Raw genomic sequence first — 20,922 nt, 5'->3', positions numbered from 1 at the left:
CTTCTTGGTTCTTCTCCTATCACTTGGAAGTCAAAGAAGCAGAGTACTATATCTCGCTCTTCTTCCGAAGCAGAGTACAGGGCTATGGCTTCTGCAGCCTCTGAAATCACATGAATGGTTCGTTTGCTTGAGGAACTGGGTATAACTAATCTTAAGCCTGTTCTGCTACATTGTGACAGTCAATCAGCAATTCATATCGCCAAAAATCCTGTTTTTCACGAGATAACTAAGCATATCGAGATCAATTGCCATTTCACTCGTGATAAAGTTCTTGAGGGCTTGATTCAGCTTACGTATTTGCCTACTAAGTCTCAAATTGCTGATTTGTTCACCAAGACTCTGCCTCCTGCCCAGTTTTCGTACCTTCTTTCCAAGTTAGGATTCCATCTTCCTCCAGCTTCTGGACCTCCTAACTTGAGGGGGGTGTTGGTGACTAACATTTCAGTGAGTCACCTTCTCTATTTCACATCAGCAACAACATCCAGCTAGCTCCAGCTATACACTAGTTAGTTAGAAGTTTGTTACAAGAGTGTGGTGTACTAGTATGATATATAAATAGATTACAGGCTAAGAGAGAAGTAGATGTAGAAAAACAGTTGTACAACTCTCTCCTGGTTATATAATGTAGTCATCATCTTCCTGTATATTGATTTTACTCCATTGTCAATCTGCATCTTAAAGCTTCAATAAACAAGTTTCAACATTCCTGAGAATATGATTGAGTACTTCGTGTACTTGCCAATCTACAGAATCTTGTCATTGATTTTGGCAGAGACGATGGAGGATCTTGAGTTACATCTTGTTCCCAGTTGGTGAACCTGCAAATTAAGGCCCCTTTGTGCATTGCTAATGCATCTGTCTAGAAAGTTGAGGTTTGGCACCTGAACTCTGCAATTTCAGTGCTGTTGGTTTCTGTAGGATCATATTTAAAGATTCTAGGTTGGAGAATGTAAACATCAAATTTTGGGACTGTATTAACTTAACGAGAAAGGAAAAGTTGGGGGTATTGAAACATCGTCAGGATCCCTTTAAAATTATGTTCTCAGAACTGGGTGGTGCCAAGATACTTGCTCTTGACCTGGTGACCCTTCAGGTAAAATTTCTATAAGTTTGTAGTTATCCTAAAGTATTTGTACTAAACATGTTTGCAGTTTTCAAAAGTCGAATTGGATCTCATGTAGTGATCTTTTTATCACGAATGACACACCAGAAAGAATGATAGTCATTATCAACTGACCTTCTCTCTGTGATTATAATTTTATGACACTTCACTTGACATATGTTAACTCTTTTTTTAGGCACTATCTGAATTCTCAGATATACTTGTACATCTGCATAGTCCATTTCCTAACTTGAAGTATTTGAAACTACCATATGGATGCAAAGAATCATATTTATCTAGTTCTGTCAGACAATACTTACTCGGGGGCTCTCCGCATGCAACCATTGTTCAAACATTGTCTCAGGTATTTTAATGAGTTACTCTTAAGAACTCTATCTTTATGCATTATTGTTTATCATGCGTGTTTTAGAAGCCTGCAGTTCATGTAGCATGCAATTACTTGTATATAGTGTCAAACTCTTAATAACTCTGTGTATTATTTCTCCAAATTACTAACTTTTTGTGATGGCAGTACAAAAGAGTTAAATAGTAGAGCTGTTAGTACTAGCTATTTGGAGTTGCGACTCATTTTGCTTCCTTTACAGTTTATTTTAATTTGTATGCATATATGTCAAGAATGAATATCCTTTTAAAGTAGGTTTGAAATTGAAAATAATTCCCCACAGGTTTATGAATTTACTGTTGGTAGTGGCATATCTCACATTGGTTTTGAATTTTTTAGGAAGATGTGATTTCTCAAGTGGCGCCAGCTGCTGCAAGGGCCATCAATGATCAGGCCAGCTCTTCATGGAGGCTAGACCACGAGGTTAACTCTGAATTTGTAGGCATGCTTGATCTCGTTAAGAAAAGGTATCCTGAAACCTTTGAGCAGGTACCTATAGAAAACAAGAAAATCTTGACAGTGAAGCTAAATTTGTGCTGCTCCTCAGTGAATGCCTTTATGAAAACCTGCATGACTGAGATCGACACTAAGCTGCTCGCTGAGTACAGGGCTCTTTTTACTGACTTGCAGAGATGGGGATACAATATAAATTGGTTAATGAGCCGTCTAAACTATACTGGGCACCTGCACCTTTCAAATCCTTTACTATCTGAACTTCAAGCAATTGACTCTGGCAATGATAATACGGAAAGTAAGTTAAAAGATCTGCAGACTCTTCATGCTGAGATGATGACAGATCCAGAAAGCTTTCAGACTACAAGTACCAGTCTTGCTGCTACTGCTTGCTACATTGGAGATGGTCTCCTCTAAGCATTTTCAAGAAAAAATAGTAATAATGCTGGAGGATTAATTGTTGGCTGTCCACTAGTTTGGAATATATCTAAATCATTGATACGAATCTAGATGCCAATGAGCTACCATTGGTTTTCATTGACCACCATTGGAGTCAATAGTTTATCAGCAATGCCTTTCAATTTGGTTATCAAGTACTAATAATAAAATTTGGATCAACTAAGACATTATGGCAATCCGTTCTGCATTTCACATGCTTGATGCGTCAATGTGATTTGTGATCCCAACTCGTGCACTTGTTCTTCTTTTGCTGAAAAGCACTTTCAATAAGGTCATCTATCTTTTTAACTTGAATGAAATATTTGAGCTTTTAAGTTGATATATAGTGCATGTCTGCATATATCATGTCTAAATAATCGGATTACCTCTTTAGTGCCCGTTGTTGTCGAATTACTCTTTAGTCGTAAAAATAGATATACTATACTGAATATCTTTATAAAAAATTTATAATTAATTATTTTGAAAATTTAAATTCTGATATACATTTAACTACAGTCAGCAGCCAAGCACAATCATCAAGGACTTGAACATTTGACTTCAAACTTCAGGTCGCACAGAGAAGCAACAAGATGAGTCTGTTCCCGTTACAGAAATATGGAATTCAAACTCATGCAAGTGCTTCCATTCTCCATTTCATTACTGAAATTTGAGGCAGCTTTCAGAATTGAAAATTTGTGGTATTATGAAAAATGTAATCCAAGAGTTTTAAGTCAAAAGAAATGATGCTTTTGATACATAAAAAAAAATGTTTTTGACCTATGGAAATTACATAAGAATACTCTAAAATGGTTTCACTGAATATGTTACATCATGGACCAATTTATTTCTTAAGAAAAACAACAAAAGCTTCGACAAGGTGAGCTTGAGGAATTTTTTTATAACACAACCAAAATAAACCAAGATGAAATACTGATTCCCTTGGTAATATAGCAAACCGCTATCTATATTGCTGTGGCTAATGCCCTGCATACACAGTTGAGTTCATCAGCAACTTCGATATGTGCATATTCATGGTCGTGTTCATCTGCACTTTCGATACGTGTGCACTAGGTTGTGCTATACAGAAATCACAACATTAGATATTGACAGAGTCCGGATTCAGTTCTCATTAAGATAGGGTTGAAGATTCATAAAAGGAAATCTTGCGCCTTTTGTTTGGAGGTACTGTTCGTGGAGTGTACTCGGTAGATAGTGAAATCTTTTCCAGGATTGAACCTAAAACCTGACGAACTGATTTCATTAAAATCTGTTGTTCCTTGACACTACCATTGTCTTTGCCGACTGTGAACACAAACACATACTTCATCCTCTTTTTAAATGTTATAATCTCCGCCTTCACAATGTTTAGATGAAGGGATTCAAGAGCTTGCTTCACATCCGAGAGCACCTCACGTTTGTAATCACAACAGACAGATGCCAAAAAGTAATTTCCACACCCAGAGCTTCCATCAAGCGGCTTAACTATTACTTCATCAGCATCTGTTGCAATGAGGAGTCCTTTGCTGGATTCAGCTGCAGATACCTTTAACTGTTTCACTTGGCAGATAACTTCTGCAAGTAAACTGGCTTTGTCCATCTATGCATAATACATGCAGATATTAATAAACGCTAAATAAGGGTTCAACAAGGAATTGTGTAAAATATTTCTCAAGTTTGTACTTTCCAATAAAAATGCAAGAAGTAGGTGAGAAGATGGCAACTTTTAAAAAATGCGAAATTAGGTGTTCATGTTAACATTTCTGCTTTTCCCCTCTCACTTTAGAGGATAGATACGCACACATGACATACATTTAATAATATGAAAGATATCCATTACAGCAAAGTCGCTTCCTGCAGAATGTTTTTCTGAAACTTTTGCATCACAATGTCATTCTTTAATTTAGCGATCACCTGTGATCCAGGAAGTAATAAACTACACAAGAATCATAAGAATAGTATAAAGTCAAAAGCAATATTAAATAAACCGAGTTTTATTCTAAGGAAAGACAATTTTGCATCTTTCAAATATATTTTATAACCACAAACTAAAATGCAGAAACATTCAACACACAAGCTTGAAGAGTCACATCTTTTTTTAACTTTATAGATTTGAACACATGTATATTAAGCTGATTACATAACATATGGAGTTTGTAGGTGTGCTTGTGAGTCTTATTATAACTTTCAATTCAAGCAAAATAAATAACTCGGATGGCTTCTGTTGTCTGATCAGTAATCGCAACCGGAAGACTAAGGCAACTTGTTTAAGAAATCTACCGCGTGGATATTTGAAGAGTTCTTTTACCGAGTGTTTGTTTTCACTTGCATACCTAAACATAATTCATATTCATCACCTAACCTAAGCAATTATTTGCCATATAATAGTAGCAAGCAAACAAGATTAGACCACATCAAGGCATCCATACCAACCAGCTGGTACTGCAAGCCACTATCTATCACTCTCATATACGTGTATAGCCACCGAAATTTGATCTTTGACAAAGAACTATAGTATACTTTTGTAGTTGGCAAACAACCAGACAGACCTTGAATATAATAACGTTTGACAATGTTGGGAATATTCCACTTCTTTAATCTAATAGTTGGCTTTACTTCAATAGAAAAACAACTCTCTGAGGTAAACATCAATGGTGTATTCAATTTTGAACTCTAGCTAATGACATTAGATACTTTGTTTCATAAGTCTTTTTCAGTATTCTTAATAGGGGAACTGCGATGACTAATCATAAGCTTGTTTAGAATCAATATTACATATTCTCACAGAACCTAGCAATCAATATTCGATGAAAGGGAGCTCTTTTTTTACTAATTGATGAAAGGGTGCTCTGTCTCTTCAGTTACCCTGTTTGACCCTTTACCTATCATTTATGCTTGCCTCCTGCATTTCTTTAAATCGTATTACTCAAATTGCTTTTGTAGAAGCAATTTTCTAAAATATGTTGACTTGCATAAGATAATTTCTTGCATCAGATCAGGATATGTTTTCGAGGTCATAACAGATAACTACACGCCTTGGTGATAAAATTGTACTGAACATTGTTCTATTTTTACATCAGTCCTTGAACCAAATTCTTCTATTAGAAAAGGCAAATCAGTCTATTCATTAAAACAAAAACATTGTAAACTAAAGTTGCATCAAATCCTGAATGTAAATTACGAACATTGTACTAATCATGAAAACAATATACCAAAATCGTCGCGACAAATTCAACAAGTTTAATAAAATACCTTTCCGGTGCAGGGTACAAGTCCGCGGAGCGTATCAAGATGAGCATTAATCCTCTCCCTCCTCCTCTTCTCAGCCTCACTATGGCTTTTCAAAGCAGTCACAGATTTCACCTCTATATCCCCATCTTTCTTCTCATCCAAAACTTCCACAGCCTTCAAAGTCTCCTCCTTTTCTCCAGCATGCACCAAATTCTCACCATTTAACATTGACCCATAATCCAAATTCCCCCAGGACTGCTCCACACATCCAAGATCACTCAACCAAAAGTTTGAACTCTCCAAATTGCAAGAATCCCAAGTCATATCCAATCTTGAAAGTACCAAAAGTCACACAAAATAACCAAGAAAACAATAAATTGACAATGATTCTTATGAAAACAAATACAAAATTCTGTAGGTAAAATTCAAGGGTCTAGACCAGGAGGACGAGTGGTTGGAGCAAACCAAAAAGAAAGCATGCAACCAAGGAAACCAAAAGAACAACAAGTGAAAATGTATTTAGTGTTCATATCTTCCATTTTGTAGAGATAGGAGGTTAAAAAATTGAAAAGAAACTTAATGAGGGAAAATCCACATCTTGGTCTTGATAGTTTTGAATTGCACCATTTTCAATGAGATTTTGGTGGATCGGAGGCTTAAATCTTTGCGACCCAGTTTAGAATATCAATGAATTTACAAAGAAAGATTGATCAGAACCCAAGAAACCAGTATTGTAAATGTGTGTTTTGGTTTGTGACAAAGGCTAAGAGGCTTGCAAAGTTCCAATGTTAGCAAGCAGCTACTACTATTATAACACATAGACACACACACAGTGCAGTGCTACATATAAATACTCCCTTGCTGTATTATAATATGGTCACATTGCTTGACCAAAAAAAAAGTATGGTCACAGACTTTTGTGTTAGTTTTTTGCATTTCCTTATTGCAGAGCTCATCAGACATTTGTACCCTGGATATGCCTTCAATGGGTAATACCTACATGCAGCCCCCCACAATTGACATTTATAATTTATAAATTACAGAAATAAAGTATATTTTGGTTGAATGGTTATCTTCTTATTTTGTTATTAAAAATGATAATAAATAATATTTTACACTTATAAATTACTAAATTGTTAAATTAGAAGATATTATCTCATTATCCTACTAAACTACGACAACGGCTTATTTTATTAATTTTATTATAAACCTATAATTATTATATAATTATATAAATATATCAAAATTAGTATATAATTCAATAAATAAAATTTTTAAAATATTTAATATTAACACAAACCAATGCATTGTAAGGGATTTAAGTTAATATTTAATAATAATTTACTTTGGCTTTAGGATGCCCCTTGCCATTTGTCAACATCCTTTATCCAATAGAATTTCAACTTAATACCAAAAACTTTTTGATCCTAATATAGAATATTTAAATTCATTATAGACCGAGATTGTGACCCTTCTCTTGTTCCGAGCTTCAAATTTGCTTTCAACTTTTAATCTCGCTCATTCCACCTGAGATGCAACTTCGAAAAAGAAAATTTAAAAATAATAACTAAAATATCATATTTTTAAAATTTAATTGTTCAAATTAGCCAAAGCGTGGAACAGTTTTCAAAATATTCGTTAATGTAATATCCCGTAATTTTTAGAATTAGATTAATAAAAGAATAATAAAATAAAAATGATTAAAATTAGATAATGACTAGGATTTAAAATTGGGTTAGAATTGGGCCTAGAATTTGGATCAGATTCTAATATGGATAACTTGTAGGTTAAGATAAAAACGAGGAAAACGAATAGATGCATTTATAACGATACCAAACCCTATATCTTAACCTACAAGTTATCCATATTAGAATCTAATCCAAATTTTAGGCCCAATTCTAACCCAATTTTAAATCCTAGTCCTTATCTAATTTTAATCATTTTTATTCTATTATTCTTTTATTAATCTAATTCTAAAAATTACGGGATATTACAGTTAAATATGCACTTCTGACATGTGTATTCAATTTTTTTAAAATAACTAAGAATACGTATTTACAAGATATGTATCCCTTTTAACACAATAAAAAACACTCATTTTTGGAATGCATATTCATTATAACATAAAAGTGAATATACATCTATATATTCTTAATGACTACTCCTTGATTTACCCATTTTCTAAATGGGTACCCATAACCCATATTAAGTATAAAAATCACTAGATCCATGGATATATCCACAAAATTTACCCAATGGGTAAATAAATTTACCCATGACCCATATTAAGTATAAAATCTATATGTCCATGAATATATCCATATAAGTTTACCCATTTTTTTACCCATCAAAACACTAAACATGGAAATTTTTTGAATTTTAAAATTTAAACATCTTATCTAAGGAAAGATTTGCATGATTTTCTCACATCTGTTACAACACTAATTCAATGATAATTATTGATTTCCTTATTCTCTCTCATTCTTTGCAAGCATGACCTAATTTTTTCATCTCCTACTTCAGTTTCATCGCCTAATTTTTTAGGATAATAGCTCAAGATTTTTGACCTAATTTTTTCATAAAATTCTTCATGCAGATTTGATGTGTATCATGTTCGTCATAAAAGTTTACAGAATATGTTGTTCATCTTTTAAAACCAGCTTCATGATTTACTGAATATATCCGGATGGATTGTCGAGGAACAAGTACATCAGTTATTCATCTCATTTGTCTGTTTACATATAATAACATCGTTTTACAGATATTTGATTTGATCATGCTTTTCTTATAGGTTCAAAACGACGTGTTCGTGGACGCAATGTTGAAAATTTATTTAAAAATCCATCAGAACCAGAGAATCAAGGTAGTGTACACTTTAATTCCATTTCTGATTCATTTATTGAAAGTGATAATAATGTTCATGTATTAATTCAGTTGTTAAACGTCGTACGCGTGGGAAGAATGTGGACAAGAATCTCACAAATTCAGCAAACATATATGATACACGTAAGCTTTCTCTAAAGAATTTCAGATTGGTTAATGTGTATATACGTTTGATAGACGATGTTATGTAACATACCATGTATCTTCTCCGACCAAGCATATGAGTAATGATAATGTACATTGTTATACATATATTTGATGTGCTTATGTTAATAAAACAGGTCATTCTGTAAGAACTCCGTTATCAATTATTGATCAAAGCGTGACACCAGAACAGGGTATTGGTCTCATTGTTTATCCGCCTAATTGTTTTTATACATGGATTGATAAATGTGTCTTCAAGTTTCTATTAACATTCAGGAATAAGACAGCTTTCGAAATGTGTGTTTCATAACGGAATTGCTGCAAATCTGGAAAGCAATAAAATGACATCAGATTACATCAATGGTATCATTCTTCCTCCATTCTGATTGTTATTATACAGATTTTGTAATGATGACTTCAGTTTGCATATATGTGCCGTGTTGCTGTTAATGATAAAATAGGTCATTCAGTAACAACTCCGCAATCAATGATTTATCAAAGCGTGACACAAGAACAAGGTATTTGTATCATTGTTTATTCGTTTGATTCTTTTAATACGTGCATTTATAATTGTGGCTTGAATTTTCTATTAAATCAGGAATTAGACAGTTTTCGAAAGGTGTTTTGCATAGCGGACTTGCAGCAAATCTGCAGAGCAATAGAATGACATCAGAGTACAATAATGGTATCATTCTTTATCTATTCTGATTGATATCCAACATTTTTTCCAATTTTGTCTTCGATCATTTATTATATATGTTGTGTTGCTGTTAATATTTTAAGCATAATATATTGTTAAGATTATCAATATGTAAAATACGGATTGATTTTACCCATTACTACGGATTAACAACTTCATGCAGGTACTGTTTCATCTCAGTTTACACGTTTAAAGTAGCAACCGCAAAGTATTCTAAAGAGTCCTCTTTCAATATCTGATGAAAATATATCTCCTAATATTTCAGCAGCCTCAAAACCATGTTAATTTTAAAATAGTTTGATCAACATCTTATTCCAGCCTATTAGGAGATGTTGGTCATGTTTCATATTTCCATTTATTTTCCATCTTCTATGTAGTGCGAAAAGTAAGAATTCGTTCCAAAAATTTGAACAAACAAGATCTCGGTGTTTTCATTACACCTTAGCAGATGGAGAAAGCAATAGAATGACACCAAAGCACAATAATGATATCATTCTTACTCCATTCCGAGATGTATCATACCTTTTTATAATTGTGCCATCAATTTTCCTATATTTGTTGTGTTTCAGTTAATAATATAGGTCATCCAATGACAACTCCTCTACCAAGATCTGATGAACGTGTGCCACCTAATATATCGTTAAGATCGTCGAGAGGTAAAATTTAGTTGGATTTATTTCACGATTACTATTTTTAACATATATTAGGCCAGAATTTATAGCGGAGACATGTTTCAGGTAGTATTTCATCTCCGAATTCATGGTTAACACAGCAGACGCAAAGTATTCTGCAAACTTCTCTTACAGAAAATCTTGAAAGCCACATAATTTGTTCAGAAGAACCTAATGGTATAATTCTTGATATATCTCATTTTTCTGATACATCTGTAATTAAATTGTTTTTGAAATTGTGGATTTTGTGGGAATATTTGCAGCAATGAACAATAGATCTATGATTCAGCCTGTTGCGGTAAAAAAATCACAATCGTGTCTGCCGAGTCCTCTATCAAGATTTGATCAAAATATATCTCCTAATATTCCATCAAATTCAAAATCAGGTTAATTTTCATCACTTTCATGAACTTCTTATTTTAGTTTGGTGAATGAGTGTTTATCAGTGCAGATGCTAAAATATGTTTCCCATCTTCTATGTCGTGCATAAAGTTAGGATTCGTCCAAAGAATTTCAACAAAGAAAATCTCGGTGTATTTCGTAGCACCTTACCAGATTTGAGAAAAATATTCGGACAATGTACTTCATCGCCTAATATTCAGTTTTCTTCTGCAACTAATCCACAGTCATCAGGTAATTTTTTAAACAATAAAATGCAATTCCGGATGTATCAGTTGATTACTAAATTATGTCAAATTCTAAAAATTTCAGTATTCTGTAAAATATTTTTTTCAGGGATGTATTCCTCTTCTCAGACTGGTGAACAAAGTACAAATCAATTTCTTCGCATAATATCGCCAAACGTTCCTGTCAAAGGTATAAAATTTTGCGGCTTATTCCTTAACTACAAAATTTTGAAGGATTATTTAAACAATGTGTCATGTTTAATACTCTGCATCTACTAGTGTATATTATGCAGAACATAATAGTAAAAATGCATAAATTCAGAATATTAACAGCATTGGAGACGGTTCTTTCATATTCTCAATTCCTGAATCCTGTGTGACAACTGTTCACAAACAAAAAGGTGTCAAAAAGAAAATTATTGTTGATAGTGAAGAAGAACAGAATCCTTCAAAAAAGTTTTGTGGAAAACTATCACGAGGTCCTTCGTCGTTCAATACAGCAAATGTAAATAGTACATTTGAAAAAGGTGAAAGTTATAGGCAAACAAATTTAATGAATGAGTTCAACGATGTTGATGACAATGTTACAATCGACAGTGATACAACATGTGGAGATATTAATTATTTGTTTTCGAATAATGTATTTAATTATGTAGGACATTAATAATTATTTTACTGTCTGAAGCATCACCTACTTTTGCTCAATGATGATTTTTAAAAATTCCCATTTTTTTCGACAGACATGGCAAGTGATATTGAGGATATTGATGAAGAATATTTGAGCAATAATCAATCTATGTGGGATGGATACTTGGATCTTGGAGCCCCTGATAAAATATGTTCGAAGTGTGATGCTGTCATGTGGACTCACGAAAGAAACAATAAGAGTTCTCCTAATAAGCCGCCAATATTTTATCTTTGTTGTAAAAATGGTCAAGTCGTACTGGATAAGGAGAAACAGCCTCCTGAACCTCTGGCTAATCTCCTTACTGGGGGTGTTCATTTTAAGCATTTCAAACAAAACATAAGGTTTTACAATTGCATGTTTGCCATGAGTTCTATTGGAGGAAAGATTGACCATTCAATAAACAGAGATGGTGCGCCATATTGCTTCAAGGTCCAAGGTGTTAATTACCACAATATAGGAAGTCTGGTCCCAACTGACGATAACACTACAAAGTTTTGTCAGCTTTATATCTATGACACAGAGGACGAAATCAACAACAGGATGAATGCAGTTAATGGTTGCAGGGATGTTGTTAATGAAGAAATTGTACAATCTTTGTTGCATATGTTGGATGAGCATAACAGGTTGGTTAAAGGTTTTCGTATGGCTTGCGAAAGGGTTAGGCAAAATGCAGTAGATGAGTTTAAATTGGTTCTGATTTCATCCAGTTCAGCAAGTGGCCGACCAAATCACATTGCTCAATCAAATGAGGTAGCAGGATTGATTGTTACTTCTCCTTATGCAAAAGGCTGTCGAGATACTGTCATTGATTCTAGAGTTGACGGATTACAGAGGATTTTTGAGACCGATCCACGTTTCATGCAACTTCAATATCAAGTACTTTTCCCTCACGGAGATATTGGATATTACCGTGAGATCCCATTAAATAGACCTGTGAAGCATTCTAAGAGAGCTGTAGAAGTTACCGAATCTGAAGATCCTGACGAAAAAGGTGCTAGAAAGTATATTACAATGAGAGAGTTTTATAATTATAAACTAATGATACGTCTTTCAGAAGGTACAAATTTGCTATTTGACAAAAGTATAATTTCTCATTCAGCTGTTGAACTTTGTGATAATTAGTTTATATTCGATGAATTTATACCTTCTACTGTAACAGGTTTGACACCACATCTTGGAGGTCGTTTATGGCAACAATATGTTGTGGATGCTTTCACCGCAATTGAGCAGTATAGATTGGACTGGATTAGAGACCATCAAACTACTATAAGATCTGATCTCTACCATAATATCAGAGATGCAATGCAAAAGGGAGATAGAAATCCATCCAATATTGGTAAAACAATCATTCTTCCCGCTTCATTCACCGGAAGTAAGCGCTATATGACTCAGTATTTTAAAGACTCATTAGCAATATGTCGAACTTTAGGACGTCCTTCATTGTTCCTTACTATGACCACTAATACAAAATGGCCCGAAATTCAGCGCATGTTAAAACATATGCCTGGTGTTGATGTTGTTGATGCACCTGATGTTGTAGCCAGAGTCTTTAAAATGAAGGTTGATCAACTTATGGATATGATTAAAAAGAAAAATTGTTTTGGCAGATGTATAGGAGGTATCATTTTAGCTAAGTTTTTTTATACTCATTTTATTATTCATAAATTGTTCTATTAAAATGCACTTTTAGTATATATTTTGCCTGGTACTAACCGTTTTTCAACAATATTTCCATAGTGATGCATGTAATTGAATTCCAGAAGTGTGGATTGCCTCACGCTCATATATTAATTTGGTTGCACCCCAACGATAGACCTAAAACAAATGAGCAAATTGATAAAATGGTATCAGCTGAAATTCCCGATCCAGAAATTGATCCAGTTGGATATAATGTCATGAGCAATTATATGATCCACGGACTATGTGGTCCTGCTTATAATAAATCTCCATGCATGGTCAAAGGCAACTGTATAAAGCATTTTCCTAAGCGATATTTTCATTAACATCCTTAAATTATAAATACTTTACTTTGTTAATAACTCCAGTTTTATTACTAGATTTTTTACAATTTTAAAAATGTTTTATTACAGGTATAATTCTCATACATTTTTTGATGAGTGTGGATTTCCCATATATAAAAGAAGGAGGACCGGAATTACCATTAACAAGAAGGGGGTCAATATTGATAATCGCTTTGTTGTCCCATTCAATCGCGATCTTTTGGTGCATTTTCAATGTCACATGAATCTGGAGATTTGCAATAATTCAAGATCATTAAAGTACCTTTTCAAATACTGTCTAAAGGGTCATGACACAGCAACAATGTGTTTGAGGAAAACACGTACAGGTACTTCTGCAACAATCCCAAAAATAGCACCAAAAGGTCCGATTGATGAGGTAAAACATTATTTGGATGGGAGATATGTTTGCGCGTTAGAAGCATCTTGGAGGATATTTTCTTTTGACATTCATTCCCGTTAGCCATCGGTAGAGAGGTTACCGATACATTTACCAGGCGAGAAGCATGTTTCGTTTAAGGCTGGAGATGTCTTGGAGGATGTTTGCGACAAGGAAATATCAAAAAAAAACAAGTCAGAAGCATGGTTTGATGCAAATCAGAATTTCCCAAATGCGAGGAATTATAGTTATTTTGAATTTCTAAATAAATTTACTTGGCATCCTCAACCTGGTATCTGGAAAGAAAGGAAAAGAGGAGATGTTATTGGGAGACTCTCTGAAGTGCATTCATCAAGTGGTGAACTATTATATCTCTGCATGCTGTTACTTAGGAAGAAAGGTTCCATGTCTTTTGAAGATCTTAAACTGTTAATGGACACATCCACAAAACATTCAAGGAAGCTTGTGCGGCCCTTGGTCTTCTACAAAATGATAACCAATGACATGAAGCAATTGCCGAGAACTCTCATACATCATTGCATCCACGGTTACGTGCAATGTTTGTCAGTATTTTGGCAAATAGTCCTATTTCAGATCCACTTAGACTTTGGGAAGCTAATTGTCAATGTATGTCAGACGATATTCTCATCATCAGGCGACATATACTTAATGATCCTCATCTATACCTATCAGACGAAGATTTGAAGAATTATGCACTTGCAGGTTTATATCTCATTATCATACCACCTGAATAATTAACATAATTCTGTTTTAGATTATATATGTAGTATACTTTTAAACTAACATAACACTTCATATATATTTTTGCCCGCAGAAATTGAAAATTTGTATAATGACATTGGGAAGAGTTTGAAAGACTACGCGACAATGCCATTTCCAAGTGGAGTTTATTTTAGCAATGCTGTTAACAGACTACTCCAAGAAGAAACTTCATATGATAAAGAAGAACGAAAAATTTTGCATGAAAAGAATCATGGAATGCTCAACCCTGAACAGAAGAATGTTTACGATTCTATCATACAAAATATTTATAATAAGGTAGGTGGTGTCTTCTTTGTATATGGAAGTGGAGGATGCGGAAAGATATTTCTGTGGCAGACATTATGTTGTCGCCTTCGTTCAAAATGAAAGATTGTGCTTCCTGTTGCCTCGTGTTGAATAGCAACCGTATTGTTGCCTAGTGGTAGAACTGCACATTCAAGATTCCATATTCCTTTGAAAGTTGATCAGGATAGTACATCCGAAATCAGACATGGAACCGGTATTGCAGAATTAATCCAACAAACTGATTTGATCATTTGGGATGAAGCGCCAATGCAACATCGTCATGCCTTTGAATCTGTTGACCGTTCTTTGAGGGATATAATGTCTGCTATTGACAAAAGGAGAGCAAAGAAGCCATTTGGTGGTATCACAGTAGTTTTTAGCGGAGATTATAGGCAGATTTTACCCGTGATTCCAAAGGCATCCAGAGCTGAAATAGTAGGTTCCACCCTCAATAAATCAAAGATTTGGGAATTTTGCCAAGTTTTTTTACTTAAGCAAAATATGCGGCTTCATGCAGGAAATACAGAAATGGAGAATAAGGTTATAGTGGATTTCAGTAAATGGCAGCTTTTAGTTGGCGATGGTAAAGTTGAGAACTTTAGTCCTGATGCAGATACTGGTGAAATGCTAATAAAGATTCCAGATCAATATGTTGTTCATACCACACAAAATCCTATAGAAAGTCTTTTTGAAATAACTTACCCGGATTTTCTAAAAAACATGTCTTCATATTCTTATCTAAGATCAAGAGCTATCCTAACACCAACTAATGTTGTGGTGGACGACATCAATAACAACATTCTTGAGAAAATTCCTGGACGTCTACACACATATCTTAGTCAGGATTTAATTGACGAAGCTGGTGATGAAGATAATGATTTCAGATCAGCATTTCCAGTAGAGTACCTGAACTCATTAAATATGCCTTGCATTCCTAAGTACGAGTTAAACATCAAGGTTGGCGTCGTTGTCATGCTTATGAGAAATTTAAACCAAATTATGGGATTGTGTAACGGCACACGAATGATTGTGACATCCTGCAAGAAGAATAGTATTGAGTGTGAAATATTATGTGGATCCCATGTTGGGTCAAAATATTTGATCCCGAGGGTAGAGATGATTCCAACAGATACCAGCTGGGCTTTTGAGTTTAAAAGAATTCAGTTCCCACTCCAGATTTATTATGTAATGACAATTAATAAGAGCCAGGGCCAATCACTTGACACGGTTGGTCTATACCTTCCCAGAACAGTGTTTTCTCATGGCCATGTCTACGTTGCCATCTCAAGAGTTAAAGACCAGAAGGTCTCCACATTCTCATCGACAGTGATGATGGTGCCACCATAAATATTACATCAAATGTAGTCTATGAAGAAGTATTTTACAACCTACCGAGCATAAATGATGAGAATATATCATAGTAGTTATTTGTATTGCACATTTACAATCCTGACTAAGTTATTCATCATTTTATTATAATTGGTAGTACGAGAAATTTTTTTGTTATTAAATTAGAATTACATCAGGTCATATTGGTTATTCATTCTCATATGCGAAGTAAAAGGCAGATTCTGGAATAGTTTTTTATGCATATCAAATTCTCAATATAATTAGATGTGATATGTTTTATATTGATAAGGAGACATTATGATAATCAGAGAAGATTATGGGATACTAACAATGTGTATCAGATAACTAACTCATATTTAAATATTTGTTTAATATCACATTTATGTTACTAATTGATCTTCTATTTTAACACAATCTTTTTTTCCATGCTAATATTGGTGTAAGCTGTTAGGGATCATTATACAACTGTAATAGATATCTATTGATTGAGATTTTCATGGACTAATTATCAGCATATCACCTTAACTATAAAGATAGTGTATATCTTTATTAAAAATACAGCTGATCGTCTTAAACGCTCCACGCATTCGGATTGTTTTTGCTATATATCCAACTCACAAACTAATTTCAGAGTTCATATGGCAGAACATCCAAGTATAATTACAATTCATTACCTATTTGTTGAAATAAACATTTAACATACTCCTTTTTTGATAACATCTATTAACTTTTTCATTACTCAGATATGCGGGACCATCATCATTTATCCAATCTGGATGGTAATCATACTGCTTGGACTTTGAAGGTCCGTGTGACAAGAATGTGGGTATCAACTAATCGACAAGGTGTCTTAGTCAGGCACAATCTTATTCTATTGGACTATGAGGTTTTATTGAATAACTATATGACTTATACCACATCTATGATTGTGTTTTCCAGCCTCTATCCTAAGATTTTCTTTTTTGAAGAATAATCACATACTTGCAATTGTTCCACCAGCTCTTTGGAATTTGTTTTACTATATCATTCATCCTGGCAGATTGTTACGTATCAGAAATGTTCAGGTTCTTCCAGCTGCTGGATTTTTGAGGCCTGTATGTTCTGCAAATTATATCATATTTCTTCCCATCACTGTGGTGGTATTGGAACCTGAGGAAATTTTGAGTATACCGCGCCATAAATTTGATTTGGTTCCTGTGACGCTCCTATATAATTCTCCTCATTGTTCCGCTCTCAATTAGCTTCCTATTTATTCCACTAGTATTGCGTATAAAATTTTAGATCAAAACGCTTACAATTTGTTGTTTTAAACTTTAAGTTTATTGCTGTAGATGTTATTGGAATTGTTGAACTCCTGCAACCAGTACAATCTATTATGACAAGATTTGGTGAAAAGGAAGTGTTACGCTTCAGAATTTCAGATGGCGTGTAAGACTCTTCAATAAATTTTTTGACAATTATAAAAATACTACGCCATCCTCCAGTTTTCATATTTTACGTATTAACACTATTGAACATCCATAAGTGTTTGATGTTTTATTATATTCATTTTAGGAGGGCCATCCAAGTGTGCTTTAGTGGTTCTTTGCCAACAAATTTTGAATCATTGTACCAAGTTACTGAAATTGAACCCAAAATTGTGATTCTGGCATCTGTTAGAGTCTTTATGTATCTAGGTTAATGTCTTATTTTTTATATTAAAAAACTTTACAATTGTAAGCCTTCTCATAGGTTATAGAATTTCTTCTAGCTCTTAAATAATATATATTTTTCGCTCTTAAAAACAGGAAGAGCGCAGATCAGCAATATTGCGTCAACAAAGCTTTTTGTCAATCTTAATTATCCTGATGTCTTATATTTGAGGTAGAGGTAACTAAATATAAATTATATATTTTTGATTTTTACTTCATTTTTTTCATATAAACGCTTATAATTTTTACATACTTTGCAATATAGGTTGATGGATATTTGACAAATCCAAATTTGACGCTGCAGAACCATTCCCATCAACGAAGCTTGAAGACACTTTATTTTTACTGCATTTCTATTAAATTGATGAGACATGTCTTTTTTCAATTGTTGGAATACTGATAAACTTCCCGATTCAACCGCATTGTCGTATTTGGTTTTATTAAACTTATTTACCACTCTATGGATTATTTTATAATTTCCGTTTAAATCATAATTCTCTCAGTATTTGTCTTTATTAAATGTTGGAACAATTTTGATCACATTATCTCAACTCAACAGTTTAAATAAATACATTAATTTAATATGTATATTCTAAAGTTTGAAAAAAGATGTTATATATAATTCCATTTCGAAAGAATCAAACAAATTCTGTTATAAATATTCATATCATTTTCATATATTATGCATATTTTTAAATGAATTAGAGAAACAGACAGAGTTATGAACAAAAATATACAAGTTAATAAAAAAAATGGAATCAATAACACTTTGATTGTGATGATTGGATTAATTTAATTGATTAATCTTAATTAATTAATTAACTCAAAATTTAAAATATAATATTCCGTTACATCTAAATTGTACTTATATATTCAAGAATTATATTGAATAGATAGGAAGATAATTGATGATTAATGACCTAATCATTGAGGATTATATTGTTGTCGGTCTTCATCGTACATATTTTAAAAAAAGTATCAATTAGCATCAACTTACCAGATTGAATAAGATAATTGATGATAATTAGAGAATCAATCAGGACCATATTATTGGCAGTCTTTATCATACAGTTAAAATAGAGTATCAATTAGCATCAATTTACCAGTTTGAATAGTAATCATAACCTATCAAGTCACATATATCATTTGCAAATGCATTTAAATTTCATGCCTTGAGATAAACATCAAACATTCTCTGACACTAAAAATAAAACTTTAGATTTCCTCTCAATTTGTTCTCTCTAAAAACACCATTGATTGGTACGAACTGATCTAGTATGTTATCATTATTTCTTCATCGTGCATGCTGTCATTTTTTGTTAATATTTTGAAGTTCTTAATTCCTCAATTGTTAATGCTTGACACTTTGTTTAATTGACTTGAACAAAAGCTTCAATGGAGTCTGCAGTATTCAATCTTATTGAAGACCTTGATCAATCGACTACCAATTGGAAGATTAAGGCTAGAGTAACTAGGACGTAGACCAGCGTTAGCTCTGAGAATGGATCAGTCAAAGGATATAATGTCATTCTGCTTGATGATGATGTAAGTCTTATGTTGTAAAATTTTATTATGGTATTACGTAAAATCCTACCTTCTTTTGTATACCAAATGTAACATCCTCTTTTGTTTTAGAATAATCACGTCCATGCATTTGTTTATCCCAATATTTGGAATGGATTCAAAACTCCGGTGATTGAAGGAGACGTTTATGTTTTTGACCAATTTTCTGTGAAAGATGCTGTCGGTAATCTGAAGCCTATACAAGCTGATATCTGCATCAGATTTTCATAATATACTGCGGTCACCGCTGTTGAAGACGATGGCATGATTCCTTCCTACAAATTCGAATTTCTGGATTTAGGTGATCTTTTTGCTGAGGCCAGCAAATATCAGCCACAACAACAACCTGAATTTGCTATAGGTGACCTTAATATAATAATCTTTTGGTTCAGATTATTATTTTTTTAAAATACGTACCTTAATATTTCACTGCATTTTATCTTTCACTAAATTAAATATATTGCTCTGTTTAATTTAGATGTAATTGGAGTTATTGAGGATTTTGAACCTCTAACGAAACTTGACACAAAATTTGGTATGCGAGACATTGTCAAATTCAGGATTTGTGATTCCAGGTTTGTCGAATGTATTAATATTTATCCTGTAATTATAATTAATTTCTGAGTCTATCTCTAATGTGGAAGTTGTATATCCTGAAATATATGTTCATTTTTCAATATAGTAATCAGCATAAAGTAAGTGTTTGGGGAGATCTTGTTGTGTTGGCCAATAACATTTATACTAAGGAACTCCAGTCTCCAATAATTGTAATAATAACGAGCACAAAAGTTACCACTTTCATGAGTAAGTTCTATTTAACTACTTAGTATAAATGACCTTGACATTATACAACAATTTCCTGAACTATATTGCTTTAATTTAGATACTGTGCAGATTGGTATTTTGCCATCTTCAAAATTGTACCTCAACCTAGATGATGAATCTGTGACTGATATGAGGATGAGGTACTACGATTAAGAATTATATTAATTACATAATTACAGCACATTTGTATGTTTCATAACAGTTGATAGGAGGCTGAGTTAATAAACATCAATGTTTACCTTTGTAGGTTGAAAGAGGAAGGATATTTGTCAAAGAGAGAAAAATATCTTAAGGCGGCAAAATCTAAATTTGTTCAAACCTTTATGGAATGAATGACATTAAAGGATCTCAATGAAAAGCTGACATATGATGACTTGAAGGTTTTATAACCTTTAGAAAATTTGCACGACACAACCATATTGAATATGATTTATTTTTAAATCTGAACCTTTTTCACTTCAAACAGAAAAGGATATACACCACGTTCTCAGTTGTTAAGGTGGATGAGGATGTAGCATGGTGGTTTTACAGTTGTAACAAATGTCAACAAGAGGTTGAGCGGCTTGACAGGAGATTTCGATGTAATAATTGCCCTCGCATAATTCCGGTTGCTCCTAAAAGGTAGAACAAATTAGAGTTATATTAAAAATTTATTATGTTTTAGTCTGTATTAAAGTCAACTTTCAATAGTT

General features: G+C 33.3%; 1 protein-coding gene across 1 annotated transcript; it reads right to left on the bottom strand.

The window, feature by feature from the left end:
- Positions 1-3,146: 3,146 nt before the first annotated feature.
- Positions 3,147-6,588, bottom strand: LOC141676601 (transcription factor bHLH30-like). Its single transcript, XM_074482283.1, has 2 exons — positions 5,646-6,588; positions 3,147-3,993 (listed from the first exon to the last, which is right to left on the bottom strand). Exons 1-2 carry the CDS (start codon positions 5,946-5,948, stop codon positions 3,526-3,528), a joined length of 771 nt encoding a protein of 256 aa, XP_074338384.1. The 5' UTR covers positions 5,949-6,588; the 3' UTR covers positions 3,147-3,525.
- Between the last annotated feature and the right edge of the window lie 14,334 nt (positions 6,589-20,922).

This window comes from Apium graveolens, chromosome 8 (assembly GCF_009905375.1).
Source record: "Apium graveolens cultivar Ventura chromosome 8, ASM990537v1, whole genome shotgun sequence".
Classification (NCBI taxonomy): domain Eukaryota; kingdom Viridiplantae; phylum Streptophyta; class Magnoliopsida; order Apiales; family Apiaceae; genus Apium; species Apium graveolens.
This window is presented reverse-complemented; position numbering and strand designations above follow the sequence as displayed.